Genomic DNA, 14,278 nt, shown 5'->3' on the forward strand with positions numbered 1-14,278 from the left:
GTGCTCGTCTTCTCATTAACATTGTTTCTCTTACTAATCATATTTCATACCTGTTGAATTTACATTTTTAAATGAATTTGACTGAACTAAAGTTAACCATGGGTTTATTATAGCAAGAGTGTAGCAGTTTTTCGTGGATTTAACTACCATTTGTATTAGTTTTACTACAAATACCATGGTTAAACTACAATAACAATTTTTTATTTTATTTGTAATAAAACCATGGTTAAATTTTCATGACAGCAGTATTAAATAGATGAATAAATGTGCGGTAACTGTCTTAAAGAAATTTAACCGTGTTAAACATTTAATTAATCGTATACGTTAACAGCGTGACTGAATTTTGGCATAAATGTGTGAATTACTATTGAAATTGAGATAATGACTAAAATATTTAATACAAATAAAATTGAAGAGTTTGGTTGCAAAACGCGATAAACGCCATTTTTTGACATTTGGATTTTATTATTGGAAATCACTGTTTAGATGTACCTTAATCTATGTGTGAATTGCTGCCATTAATAAGATTTGAAAATGTACATTTTAAGCCAACTACAAAATGTATTTTTTCACAAAACGCGATATCCGCCAGCCCAGTTTCTTTACAAAGTGCGATATAGAACGTTCAGGATGCCGCGCAAGCTCAGGATGTCACGCGAGGAGAGAGTCACCGCCGGTGAAGTGCTCCGAGTTTGCTCAGTGATTTAACGATAATATCAAAACAAAAAAACATATTTTTAAAAAGAGGATTCAATAGGCTAACTAAAAAACGTTTACCAGTTTATACTGTAGGCGAGCTGTCAGTCACGTAGGCTACGTCACTGATCAACAGCTGTCTGTCAGTCAGAGAATCAAAGCTTCAGAGTCAAGCTAACGTTATGGATTTCGATGACGGATTGGAGCCGGTCATTCCAGCTGCTGTTGGGAGAAAGAGGAAGGCATCTTAAGAAAATCATCAAAGGGAGAAGACAAACGGGCAAGGCATTCAGGGGAGGGAAAACATCCAAAGATTAATTGTTGTCATCGTGCGACTGCGAGTAATGTTGGTCTGTCATGCCGACACACACACACACACACACACACACACACACACACACACACACACACACACACACACACACACACACACACACACACACACACACACACACACACACACATTGATTCACTTGTAAACAACCAGTTAAATAACCCTCAGTTATTTGAATTAGTTTGGAGTTTATTATATTATTCTGATATTATTCCCTATATTATATATCGTATTCTATATTTTCTTAATATTAGTTATGTTTTATTATATTTTGGAACGTTACTTTGCACTCTTTAAGTTATTTAACCTATAGAGACTTTTATTATGAAAGGCGTCTTGCCGGAAAGTCAAACAGATCGCTCGTGCAGGCGCACAGAGAGAGCTCGCACACGGAAGATAAAAACACTGACGGAGATACGGAGCCATGCGGTCACGGAGATAATAAGTTTATTAAGGACACTTTTAAGTGGATTTAAGCATTTAGATGCTGTTTGTTGTTTTCATTTTGCAGTATTTTTTGTTTGTTTTGTTTTGCACCTGGTTGAAAAGGAGTACAAGGTATTCATTTATATTTAAGCACTTATGTATATATATAATATCTTGTCTTAATGATTGTTTTATGTGTTTGTTTGATTTAAGAGTAATTTTATGTTTTTAGTATAAATGTTAGTATTAATTTCTAAATTTGTTGCTATAGTTAATTGTTTTGATTCATTTATATGAACGTGTATTATTTTCAAATTGCAACAATTGTTTATTTATCTTTTCTAGCTCTTACGTTGTTGTAAAGTCAACAAGGAAATAAAGAGACAAAGGACAGTACAACATCAGTGCATGAGCAAAATTATTTATTCAATTCAACCGGGCTGTAACAGTAAGAGCTTACTTCCATTGATTCCATTTGCTGCCATAAATGATGACAGACCAAGGATCCAAGTCATGCACTCCTGTGAAAGAAATGGAAGCTTTAAAAATCCTACCTTCTCAAGACAGAGATACAGACGATGAGATGGAAGATCATTCTGATGGTGTAAAGACAGCTGAGGTACGTCACTCTGTCCGCAAACGAATTCCAACAGAAAAGATGATTGCATATCAAAAAGAGGAGTCACAAAAGGCAGAGAGAAAGCTTACACAGGCATATGAAAAATGGAAAGCTGAGGCTAGAAAGGCAAGAGGGCAGCTGAAAACAGACATTTCTGAGAGTCAACTAGCAACACTTACAGACACATTGGAAAATGAAAGAGACCTTGTGATGGAAGCGTACATGAAGGTTCGAAGTTATGTTGCTCCGTCTGCTGACACAAGGAGACGAATTGATGCATGCGATGCTGTGACAAAGGACATTGTAAAAATTGCTTATGAGAGGATTTCAGGTGTTGATGGAGACTTCGACAGTGAACAAGTAAAAGAACGTCTTTGTGAATTGCTTGATCGAGATTATGCTCGCTCTGTCTATGGTTCTACAGTCTCACGTGTCAGCTCCAAGTCGAGTACACCCCTGAGTCAACCTTCATTGAACTCCATCTTGATGGCTAAACGGATAGAGGCAGCAGCAGAGCTTGCAGCAAAGGAAGCAGAATATGTAACGATAATGGAGGAAAAGGAACAAAGAGAAAGAATACAACTTCTAGAAGAGAAGAAAAGGAGAGAACTTGATGCTGAAATGATGGAGTTAGAAAGATTACAAGCAGTAAAGGAGGTTAGAGCAGCTAGAGCAAGACTTGAAGTGTATGATAAGGAAGAAACCATTTCCTCTGCTAACCAGAACACTAGGCTACAGCAACATGTGAGCATTCCTATGCAAGAACCTGTGTATTCACCCTCAATTAAGCCAACAATCAATGAGAAGTTGTTGCCGCCTCCCAATACTGACGTGTCTTACCTTGCGCAGGCTGTTCAAGACAGTATAACACTGAACAGACTTCCTATGCCAGAGCCAACAGTCTTCAGTGGTGACCCCATTCACTTTATTGAGTGGAAAGCTTCTTTCCAATCGCTCATCGACAGAAGACATGTCTCCTCAGCAGATAAGTTATACTACTTGAAGAAGTATGTCAGTGGTTCTGCTCGGAAAACTCTAGAAGGCATCTTCTACAGAACTGATGAGGAAGCTTACAAGGATGCATGGAAAAGACTTCAGGATCGTTATGGACAGCCATTCATTATACAAAGAGCATTCAGAGAGAAACTCACAAGCTGGCCTAGAATCCAGCCCAAGGACGCTGAAGGACTCAGAAATTTCTCAGATTTCCTGAATGCATGTGAAGACGCTATGCCTCATGTTAAGGGACTGGAAATATTGAATGACTGCGAGGAGAATAGGAAACTGGTCAGCAAACTCCCTGATTGGGCGGCTGCCCGCTGGAATCGTCAAGCTACGCAAACACTGAGTGAGACTCAAGATTTCCCAACCTTCCATGACTTCGCCAGCTTCATGTCAGTTGAGGCTGAGGTAGCCTGCAACCCAGTCACTTCCTTCTATGCTCTTCACGCCTCTGAAGCTAATAAGGAGAGATATAACCTCAAGGTTAGTAAGAACAAAGCTAATGTCTTCCACACAAAGATTGTCACACAGCATGAGAATCCGAAGCCAACTAGTAAGGTCTTCAAACCTTGTCTGTTCTGTCAAAGCAGTGAACATCAAATTCATGATTGCTTTAAATTCTCGGCAAAGTCTCTTGAAGAGCGGAGACAGTTCATAAAGGACACAAAGCTGTGCTATGGATGTTTGAAGCCCGGACACAGTGCCAGAGACTGTCGTTTCAGACATACCTGCAATACCTGTAAAAGAAGACATCCTACCTACTTGCACGATGATAGCTTCGTAAGAAAGGTGAAGTCCTCCCCTGTTCATAGCCCAGAGAACGCACACGAAAGGGTTGAGACAACGTCTTTAAGTGTAGAATCTGGATGCACGTCTGCTAACACCTCAATGATTGTGCCAGTGTGGTTGTCCTCACAAAACGACCCAGACTCTGAGAAACTTGTCTACGCTCTGTTAGACACACAAAGTGATACTGTCTTCATTGAATATGTAGTAAGTCAAAGTCTAAAGGTTGACTCATGTCCAGTGACACTTAAGCTCACTACTATGGTTGGAAGAGATTCTTTGATATCAAGTGAAAGAGTTTCTGGTCTTAGAGTTAGAGGCTTTAATTCCACAGTAGTTCTAGACCTTCCCCCCGCATACACTAAGGAATGTATCCCTGTGGACCGTGCACACATCCCTACCAGTGAAACTGCCAGGCGTTGGAAACATCTTGCTACTCTGACAGACAGAATTCTTCCGCTTCAAGACTGTGAAGTGGGTCTTCTCATAGGATATAATTGTTCCAGAGCTTTAGCACCCAGAGAAGTGATTCTTGGAGCAGACAACGAGCCATATGCTGTTTGTACGGATCTCGGATGGAGCATCGTGGGCCCTTCCTTGATACATCATGAGTCACAAAGTGGGGTTAGCATGTGCCACAGAGTATCCATTAAGGAGATTCCTTCTGTAATGCCAGCTGATGTGATCAAAGTGCTGGAGTCAGATTTCAAGGATACTAAAGAAAACACAAGAGTGGTGTCTCAAGAGGACATTATGTTCTTGAATAAACTGGAAGAAAGCATTAGAATGAACAAAGACAGCCACTTGGAAATGCCCCTTCCATTCAAAAAAAGACCCTATCTTCCAGATAATGAGCCTCTTGCTGCCATGAGACTTCAACATCTAAAGCGGAGATTAATAAAGGACCTGGAGTACAGAGAACGTTATGTGAAGTTCATGGAAGAAGTAATAGAGCACGGTGAAGCTGAAGGAGTCACTGATGAAGGAAAGGAAGGAGAAAAATGGTACATCCCTCATCACGGGGTGTATCACGCGAAGAAGCCAGGGAAATTACGTGTAGTCTTTGACTGCTCTGCCAGATACAAGGGAACCAGCTTGAACGATCATCTTCTCACAGGCCCTGACCTGATGAACAGCCTGACTGGCATTCTTTTACGGTTCCGACAGTATCCAGTGGCCTTGATATGTGATATTGAGAGGATGTTCCACCAGTTCTATGTTAACGAAGCAGATCGGGATTATTTACGATTTCTCTGGTGGAGAAAGGGAGATTTTGACTCAAAGCCTCAAACGTTCCGCATGAGAGTACATCTGTTTGGTGCCTCGTCGTCCCCTGGGTGCGCCAACTACGGACTAAAGCATCTTGCAAGAGAAGGTGAACATCTTTATCCCCTAGGTTCACAATTCATTATGCGAGACTTCTACATGGATGATGGAGTCACCAGCGTCGAAAGTGCAGAGAAGGCTATCCAGATGGCCCTAGAAGCTCGCCAGGTTTGTGCACTTGGAGGTTTAAGGTTGCATAAGTTTGTGTCCAATGACAAGACAGTTTTGGAGAACATACCACCCTCTGAATGTGCTGTTGACATTACATCTGTCAATCTTTCCCTCACTGACCAGCCTTTGGAAAGAGCCTTGGGCATTTACTGGCATCTGGAACACGATAACTTCAGATTTCGTGTAAACCTAAGGGACCAGCCAGCAACCCGTAGAAGCATACTGTCTACAGTGGCCTCATTGTTTGACCCCCTAGGATTTCTTGCGCCATTCTTACTCAAAGGAAAGGCTATTCTTCAAGAAATGTGCAGAAAAGGCATGGGCTGGGATGATCCTTTACCAGATGGTTTGCAGCCAAGGTGGGAGCATTGGAAGGCTGATCTGGCTAACTTGGAGAAGATCGAGGTGCCTCGTTGTATTGTGCCTGCTGAGTTTGGGATAATCACAAGGAGAGAGATTCATCACTTCTCAGATGCAAGCACAAAGGGATATGGCCAGTGCTCATACCTTAGGCTCGAGAACGAACAAGGTGACGTCCATTGTGCTTTACTCATGGCGAAATCTCGAGTAGCCCCACTTAAGGTCACAACTATCCCTCGGTTAGAGTTGACCGCTGCGGTTGTGTCAGTTGCAGTTAATGATCTGTTAAAGGAAGAAATTAACCTTGCAGATGCAGAGGCATATTTCTGGACTGACTCTCAAGTGGTGTTAGGCTACATAAACAACGAAGCTCGCCGCTTCCACACGTTCGTCGCAAATCGAGTTCAGAGAATTCATCACAGTACAACTCCTCAACAGTGGCGATACATCCCCTCGGAAGAGAATCCAGCCGACTATGCATCACGAGGTATGAGTGTCAATGATCTTGTCACGTCCAGCTGGTTCAGAGGACCAAACGTTTTGTGGGAAAGGCAAATACCTCTACCTGTGGATGTTAACACACAACTTCCAATTGGAGACCCAGAGGTCAAGAAGGCTCAGTCACTGAACACGCAAACAGTACAATATTCCTGCTTATCCAACTGTCTCACAAGGTTGTCCTCATGGTCCAAAGTTATACAAGCAGTTGCACGTCTTCTTCGTCGAGTTAGGAAGGACAAGTCAAGTGACCACAGTACAGTGGCAGAACGTGAGGATGCTAAGCGCATCATCATCAAGGACTTACAAAGTCAGATGTATGCAGAAGAGATAGCCTTACTCCGTAAGGGCATGCAACTCCCACGCAGCAACAGGCTATACAATCTAGATGCCTTTGTCGACCACGACGGATTGCTCAAGGTGGGAGGAAGGCTTTGCTATTCTTCTGTCCCTAACTCCATTAAACATCCATTGATAATTCCAAAGGGACACCATCTTACGAAACTTCTGATCGCTGATTGTCATGAAAAAACTGAACATCAAGGAAAAGGCATGACTATAAATGAGATCAGATCAAGAGGAATTTGGATAACAGGAGTAAATAGGACTGTAGCCTCCTTTGTACGAGAGTGTGTGAAATGTCGCAAACTTCGCAGACCCACAGAAGAGCAAAAAATGGCTAACCTGCCCTCAGAGCGTATAGATCCATCCCCTCCATTCACATACTGCGGAATGGATGTTTTTGGTCCATTCATCACCAGACAAGGTCGTAAATCATGCAAGAGGTATGGACTTCTCTTTACCTGTTTCTGTTGCAGAGCCATCCATATTGAGATGCTGGATGACATGTCCACGGACGCCTTTATCAACGGCCTGCGTTGTTTCATCGCTATCAGAGGAGTAGTTCGTCAAATAAAGTGCGACCAAGGCAGTAATTTCATTGGAGCCAAGAATGAGTTTGCTAAGGCCATGAAAGAGATTGACACCAATCGTCTGGTAACGTTCTTAGCAGAAAAACAATGTGACTTTGTCTTCAACGCACCCCATTCAAGTCACACTGGAGGAGTTTGGGAAAGACAGATTAGAACGGTTCGAAATGTTCTTAATTCCACTCTGTCCTTATCTACTGGAAGGCTAGATGATTCTTCCCTTCGGACCTTCTTCTTCGAAGCTATGGCAATTGTAAATAGCCGACCGCTCACAGTAGATAATCTGAATGATCCTAAAAGTCCAGAACCCCTTACCCCAAATCACCTGCTCACTCTAAAAACTACCCAAGCTCTACCACCCCCTGGCAAGTTCATCAGAGAAGACATATATGCTCGCAAGAGATGGCGCCATGTCCAATACTTAGCTGAGCAATTTTGGGGCCGTTGGCAGAAGGAGTATGTGTCTAATATTGCAACAAGACAATGCTGGCTTACACCAAGAAGGAACATGCAAGTTGGAGATATAGTCTTGGAGAAGGCAGACAATCTGCCCAGGAATGAGTGGCGCTTGGCAGAAGTTATTGAGACTGTCGTTGACAAGGATGGTTTGGTAAGAAGAGTGAAGATACGTTTCGGAGACAGGAAACTGGGGAAGGATGGTAAACGTCTGAACAAACCATCAATGGTTGAGCGCCCAGTGCAGAAGCTGGTCCTGCTGCAGGAGGCAGCCTGAACTTCCTGACATATCCTTTGATCTATGCAGTCCATATAGAATATGTTTCAGGTTTACTTTTGCATCTAGCTTGAAATAGGTAATTTATTTTAGAAATCATTTGTGATTTAAAGTTTGAGTTTTGAAGTCACTCATGATTTGGTGGGAGTGTAAACAACCAGTTAAATAACCCTCAGTTATTTGAATTAGTTTGGAGTTTATTATATTATTCTGATATTATTCCCTATATTATATATCGTATTCTATATTTTCTTAATATTAGTTATGTTTTATTATATTTTGGAACGTTACTTTGCACTCTTTAAGTTATTTAACCTATAGAGACTTTTATTATGAAAGGCGTCTTGCCGGAAAGTCAAACAGATCGCTCGTGCAGGCGCACAGAGAGAGCTCGCACACGGAAGATAAAAACACTGACGGAGATACGGAGCCATGCGGTCACGGAGATAATAAGTTTATTAAGGACACTTTTAAGTGGATTTAAGCATTTAGATGCTGTTTGTTGTTTTCATTTTGCAGTATTTTTTGTTTGTTTTGTTTTGCACCTGGTTGAAAAGGAGTACAAGGTATTCATTTATATTTAAGCACTTATGTATATATATAATATCTTGTCTTAATGATTGTTTTATGTGTTTGTTTGATTTAAGAGTAATTTTATGTTTTTAGTATAAATGTTAGTATTAATTTCTAAATTTGTTGCTATAGTTAATTGTTTTGATTCATTTATATGAACGTGTATTATTTTCAAATTGCAACAATTGTTTATTTATCTTTTCTAGCTCTTACGTTGTTGTAAAGTCAACAAGGAAATAAAGAGACAAAGGACAGTACAACATCAGTGCATGAGCAAAATTATTTATTCAATTCAACCGGGCTGTAACATCACTAGCTTTTCTTAATGGTATTACAGTAGTAGAATATAGCCTAAGGTGGATATATAGCGTTTTGCAAAAAAAAAAAAAAAAAAACGTTATGTTGTGTATGTTCTGACCAAAACTAACTCGGAATCGTATTATTATTAATCAATCTTTGTATATACTATTCCATATATTTATGATGCATTGTTTTTTTTAACCAATTTAAGATGTTTGACAATGTTAAGATAAATATGTTGCATTTTGGCATGGTTTTTGACTTATTTATGGACATAAAATTAAATAAAAAATATCCTGGATTTGAAGAATATTGTGTCCCGGCCTTCACTGAGCTCAAGTAATAGTTTAATGTACAAAAAATTGTGAATGAACTTGACTGTTGATGTCTTAAATAATAATGTCAAATAACCAACATTTCTCAAAATGGATATATCTCGTTTTGCAACGAAACTCTTCAAATATGTTCATTCAGATCTTATTCGTAAGGTCTCACACACACACTTCATCACGGTCACTATGTAGATGAGCACTGACACCGTGTGGTGAAATAATCACGCATGTTTACAACCCTCGGCTTATGTTGGATTAAAAAACTACAAGTTCAGCAGAGTTTGGAAAATCCTGTACACAGTAATGATCAGTTTATCTCTTCTCCTGTCTCTGAAAATGTCCCGATTTTTAAGTGACGTTTGTTCAGTTAGGTGTTAACAGCACATTGAAAACATGCATAACCGGAAGATTCGATGCACACTTCCCGTATTCAATTCCTCTGTGATAAAGGCCTATACCCAGCTATTGTTTATCCAATGTTTTTTTTTTGTGTTTTTTTTCACATTGTAAACCAATAGAGCTTTTCAATAAAATGTATGTATTTTTTATTATCAATGCACAAATGTAATTTTCTTTTTCCTCTGTCAAAACAATGCACATTTACGTTTTTCCCCTTTTTTTCCACAAACATACATTTGAGCTTTTCACTTTGCTTCTTTAAATCTACTCAATTCAAGAGGTAGGCTATAGCCTATTATGCATATAAATTCAGCACACAACTGAACATGTAAGTAAATGTATGCAAACCATACCCATTTAACATCCAAGTTACTGATTTTGATAATCAGATTTCTTTAACATTGTTTTTTCCTTCTTCATTAGCAAGCAATATCTGCATTACATTTGTTTGTACTGAAATGTCCGTTTAATGTTACATTTATCTGGAGAAGTGCATCGACGTTTGTGTCACACATGAACTCTAATTAACCAAACACAAATATAATATGGATAAACAAATAATGCACATAATAACCTGGTAACTAGAGCCGGTATGAATCAAATTAAATACATTTCACGAGCACATGTGAGCATTTCACAGCATAAATGGCGGAAGACTTAACCATTTTCAATATATTCACACATCAGGACATTTATATACAATATATTTGCAACATAAACAATAAGTTCTGTCAGGTCCATTAAGTCAAGAACACACATGACAATAAAAATGATTTAGACATTTTTATTGAATTGCAATCAGTTGATGAATTCTGAATTAAATTTGTTTTTGGCGGTATGGCTCTGTTCAGGGAGTTCTCTGACCTTTCATGAGCACCATGAAATAGCAGAGAGTCAGAGGACAGCAGCAGCATCAGGGAACGCTTACCAGTTTAGGACTAGGAGAGCTTAACTATTCCCCCTATGAACAGAGCAGCAACGATGACATAAACAAATGCCACGTTATACACGACAGGAGGAGGTGGGGAGGTGGCGGGTTGCAAAGCAGCGAGCAGCTAGTAGTAAGAGCGAACTTGATCTGCTTTAAATAGGCGCCCTGCTTTTAGCGTAGCCATTAGTAACGAGGGGAGTTGAAACAGCTGATGCAAATCAGCTGATGAGACAGTGTTGTTACCAATAACGTTAGCAGCGTCTTGACTACTTGGCCTGCCAGAACTGACGCTGACGCTCAATTTTTGTTGTAATGAAAGTCATACCTGTGAAAACAGGAAAAGAAATGAAGAGACAGGAGCGAATGTGTGCGTGTCGCACATAATCCCCAGCAATTGTGAGGGCGCCGGCGCACAATGCTCCTCTGTACGAGTCCTCCGTTCACTTTCAAAATAAAAGTCCCGATCTTACAGTAAAAGACAATGGATGAATACGAAATCGCCCCTAAACCCTCATTCACTATTCCCTACGTTATCCACTAATATAGTTCACTTGAAGGAGTGAATGAAAACAAATGGGTGAAGTCGGACAGCCGCATCCTTGCTGGTCCCTTAACAACATTCCTATTAGCCAATCAGATTTCACAGTTAGGGTTTAGAATTGAAGTTGAGTCTGGAACACACCTTCTGTGCAAGTCCATAACCTGCTGTTAGGTGCACAAACCCTTTTGAGTGATTGGAAAAGCAATTTGTGTGATGTGTCATCTCTGACCCGATTTATTAAATCTGGAATGCTTTATATTTGAAGAAAGCCAAAGGATGGCTTCAGGTCAATATGTTGTTTGGAGTAATTAGTTCATTTGGTCGCTCTGCATGGTCGGAATAAGAAGCTCTTGCAGGTTCACTCTGATCCCTTATGACGCTCCCATTCTCCAGCACACTAATGCCCTATAATACACTACTAAAGACATTCAAGTGTAGATTTATGAACAGCAGGATGAAGTCAAGCTCCCCGAGGGCTACCATTGAACAGATGTAATCTGAAGAGGGTTGTTTGGTTGCACTGGTGGTTAGCCAAGTGTTTGTAATTGTAAGCCATACTGGGAAGACTTGTCAACTTAATGCTAGAGATCTTGGCTGACTGCAGTGTGGTTACATATCACATAATCCTACAAATAAAGGTTCATCAGTGGATTTTTGCTGCTCCTCTTCTTATCAAGGACCATTTTGGCTGTAAAGGGTTCATGTATTAGCTACTGTACAGGTAATTTGAGATTTTAAAAAGCACCTGATGTCACGTTATTCACATTATACAGTAAGATTTTCATCATATCTTTTAACGGTTAGGTTATCTCAAAATTAAAATTGTCATTTACTCACCATCATGTCATTCCTAACCCATATGATTTATCTGTAGAACAAAAAAAATTGATATTTAGCACAAAGTTCTTGTTGGTCTTTCTCATACAATGAAACCATTCATTGACCTGCTGAAGCTCTAAAACAGACAAAAGTGTAATAAAAGTCGAACAGTATATTTGTCACATTTGGTCTGTATTTATGACTTTGACTTTGAGTTGGTTTTTCAGTAGTTCCTGTTCTGTTTTCTTTGTTTGCAATAGTTTCCTTGTTTACACATTGTTTGATTGTGATCTGCACCAATTTCTAATTTCCTTAGATTAAATATAATTTGTGTTTATTAGGCTTGCTGCGATATTCAGTGTTACCTGTGTTATTCACTTAAGTTAATGGTGTTTGTGGTCACAGTTTCATTCGCAGATCCTTTATGTCGTATACGATTGATCAATATTGAGTAGCCTACAGCTTGGATAAGATTCCTAAAGTTTAGCACATTACAGACATGCATAAAGTAGCCAAAAATAAATAATAAATGATTCTCATTAATACTCATCAGAATCCTCTGTACTCCTCTGCAAACTTCGACAGCTGGTTGAACCGGCTCATGCGGTTCTTTTTGAGTCAGACGTGCTACTTTGGCTTTTGCGTCTTAAAAAATGTTATTCAGTTGGATTCGGTTCGGCTTGACCGGTTACTTGCTGAGAACCGGCTCAAAAGAACGAATTGTTCAAGAACCGAACATCACTAATTCAAACATGATTTAAAAGCAAGTTGGAAAAGAGTGAAAAAGAGGGCCCTCAAGGGACATATACAAAGTTTGTGGACTGGGTACTTTTTCAGTGCGGATCACCCTTTATCATCGATAAGAGAGAGAAGGACCATGGGCATCTGCAGTCCATACAGAGCACACTAAACCAGCGGCCATGCACACTACGGAGAATCATCCAGAGCCCACTGCAAATTTACAGGAAAAAACGAGTGCCCAAGCCCATGAAGTATGAACAGCTATAACCAACTGCAGACCCAGAGCCAAGGAGTGCTATGTCTGACCAGGTGCATGAGCTGGCATTTACATCCTTAATGGAGCACTTACCTGAGGCCATGTTTGTCCCATAGCCCGAGCCATGCAAGGAGTGGAGGTGTGAAGTGGAGTCATGCCCATACTCCAAACGCTGAGAGGGGTGTGCTGAAATCTTGGGGGAATATAATTGAGGAGTTTGAAAAGATTAGTTCTGTGTCTATTTTGTTGCACAGCACAATGCTCACTCCCTCTGGTCCACCTGGGACCGTCATCCTTATAGCTCCACCGGGCTTCCTCATCCTTCCGGCTTCACCTTAGTCAGTCGTCGTTCTGACTCCACCATGGACTTCTGGGCCTTCGGCTGTGCCTTGTTCTTCCACCCCTTCAGCTCTGTTGGGCTCCTCATTCCCTCCGGCTTTGCCTTAGTCCTCAGAAGCACTGGCTCTGCCTCAGTAATCTGGCATGCTGGTTCCACCTTGGCCACTTGTCACCATGGCTCTGCCTTGGCCTCCAAGTTCTTTGGTGTCTCCCGGTCTCTTCGGCTCTGCCTGGGTCTCCACCTCTGCCCCCTGGTGTCGCCTGGCATCTCCACCAAGGTTCCACCATGTCTCCTCCCTCCATCGGCTTCACCTTGGGCCATCCTGCTTTCACTTTTTGGGGTCACTCCCTGGCTCCTACCTCGTCTGTAGTAGGCCCTTCTGCCACGTCCTCTTCCTAAACCCCCTCCCGCCTTCCTCTGTTGGACTTTTGTCGTTTTTGATGGGGGTAATGTCACGTTTGGTCAGTGTTTGAGTTCATTTTTCAATGTCTTCTGTTCTTTTTCCTTGGTTTGCATTTGTTTCCTTGGTTACTCATTGTTTGATTACGATCTGCACCTGTTTCTCGTTACCTTTCTTTGATTATCCTTTGTATTTATATCCCTCAGTTTTTAGTCTTTGTTGTCCATTGTCGTAATTCTATTGTGGTTGTTCTGTTCGTGTTTTTGGAAATGTAAAGTATCCTGAGTGTTTTGTTATTTAGATTTCTGGGCAGGGCCGTGCAGAGAGTTCGTCAGGGGCAGGGGCTCAAATGTAAAAAAGGGGCAATATATAAATATATATAAATATAAATATAAATATATATATAAATATATATATATATATACCCTGTTCGGGCGAACCAGCCTCTTACTGCATTTCGTTGCCTTGTACCTGTACTTGTGTAATGACAATAAAGTTGAATCTAATCTAATCTAATACACACACACACATATATATATATATATATATATATATATATATATATATATATATATATATATATATATATATATATATATATATATATATATATATATATATATATATATATATCCTTATGCTCATCAAGCCTGCATTTATTTAATCAAAAATACAGAAAAAACAGTAGCCTAATATTGTGAAATATTATTACATTGTTCTTTTTAACTTTTTATTAATTAAAGAATCTTGAAAAGAGTATCACAGT

General features: G+C 40.1%; 2 protein-coding genes across 2 annotated transcripts in view; both read left to right on the forward strand.

Moving 5' to 3' along the window:
- The window catches only part of LOC307140274 (uncharacterized protein), a 34,205-nt gene that overhangs the window by 12,953 nt on the left and 6,974 nt on the right, over positions 1–14,278 (forward strand). The gene's annotated exons all lie outside the window — the stretch shown is intronic.
- Positions 1,364–9,052, forward strand: LOC307140273 (uncharacterized protein). Its single transcript, XM_079839648.1, has 2 exons — positions 1,364–1,588; positions 1,802–9,052. Exon 2 carries the CDS (start codon positions 1,944–1,946, stop codon positions 7,878–7,880), a length of 5,937 nt encoding a protein of 1,978 aa, XP_079695774.1. The 5' UTR covers positions 1,364–1,588; positions 1,802–1,943; the 3' UTR covers positions 7,881–9,052.

Source organism: Gobio gobio (assembly GCF_949357685.1).
Source record: "Gobio gobio genome assembly, chromosome: 16".
NCBI lineage: Eukaryota > Metazoa > Chordata > Actinopteri > Cypriniformes > Gobionidae > Gobio > Gobio gobio.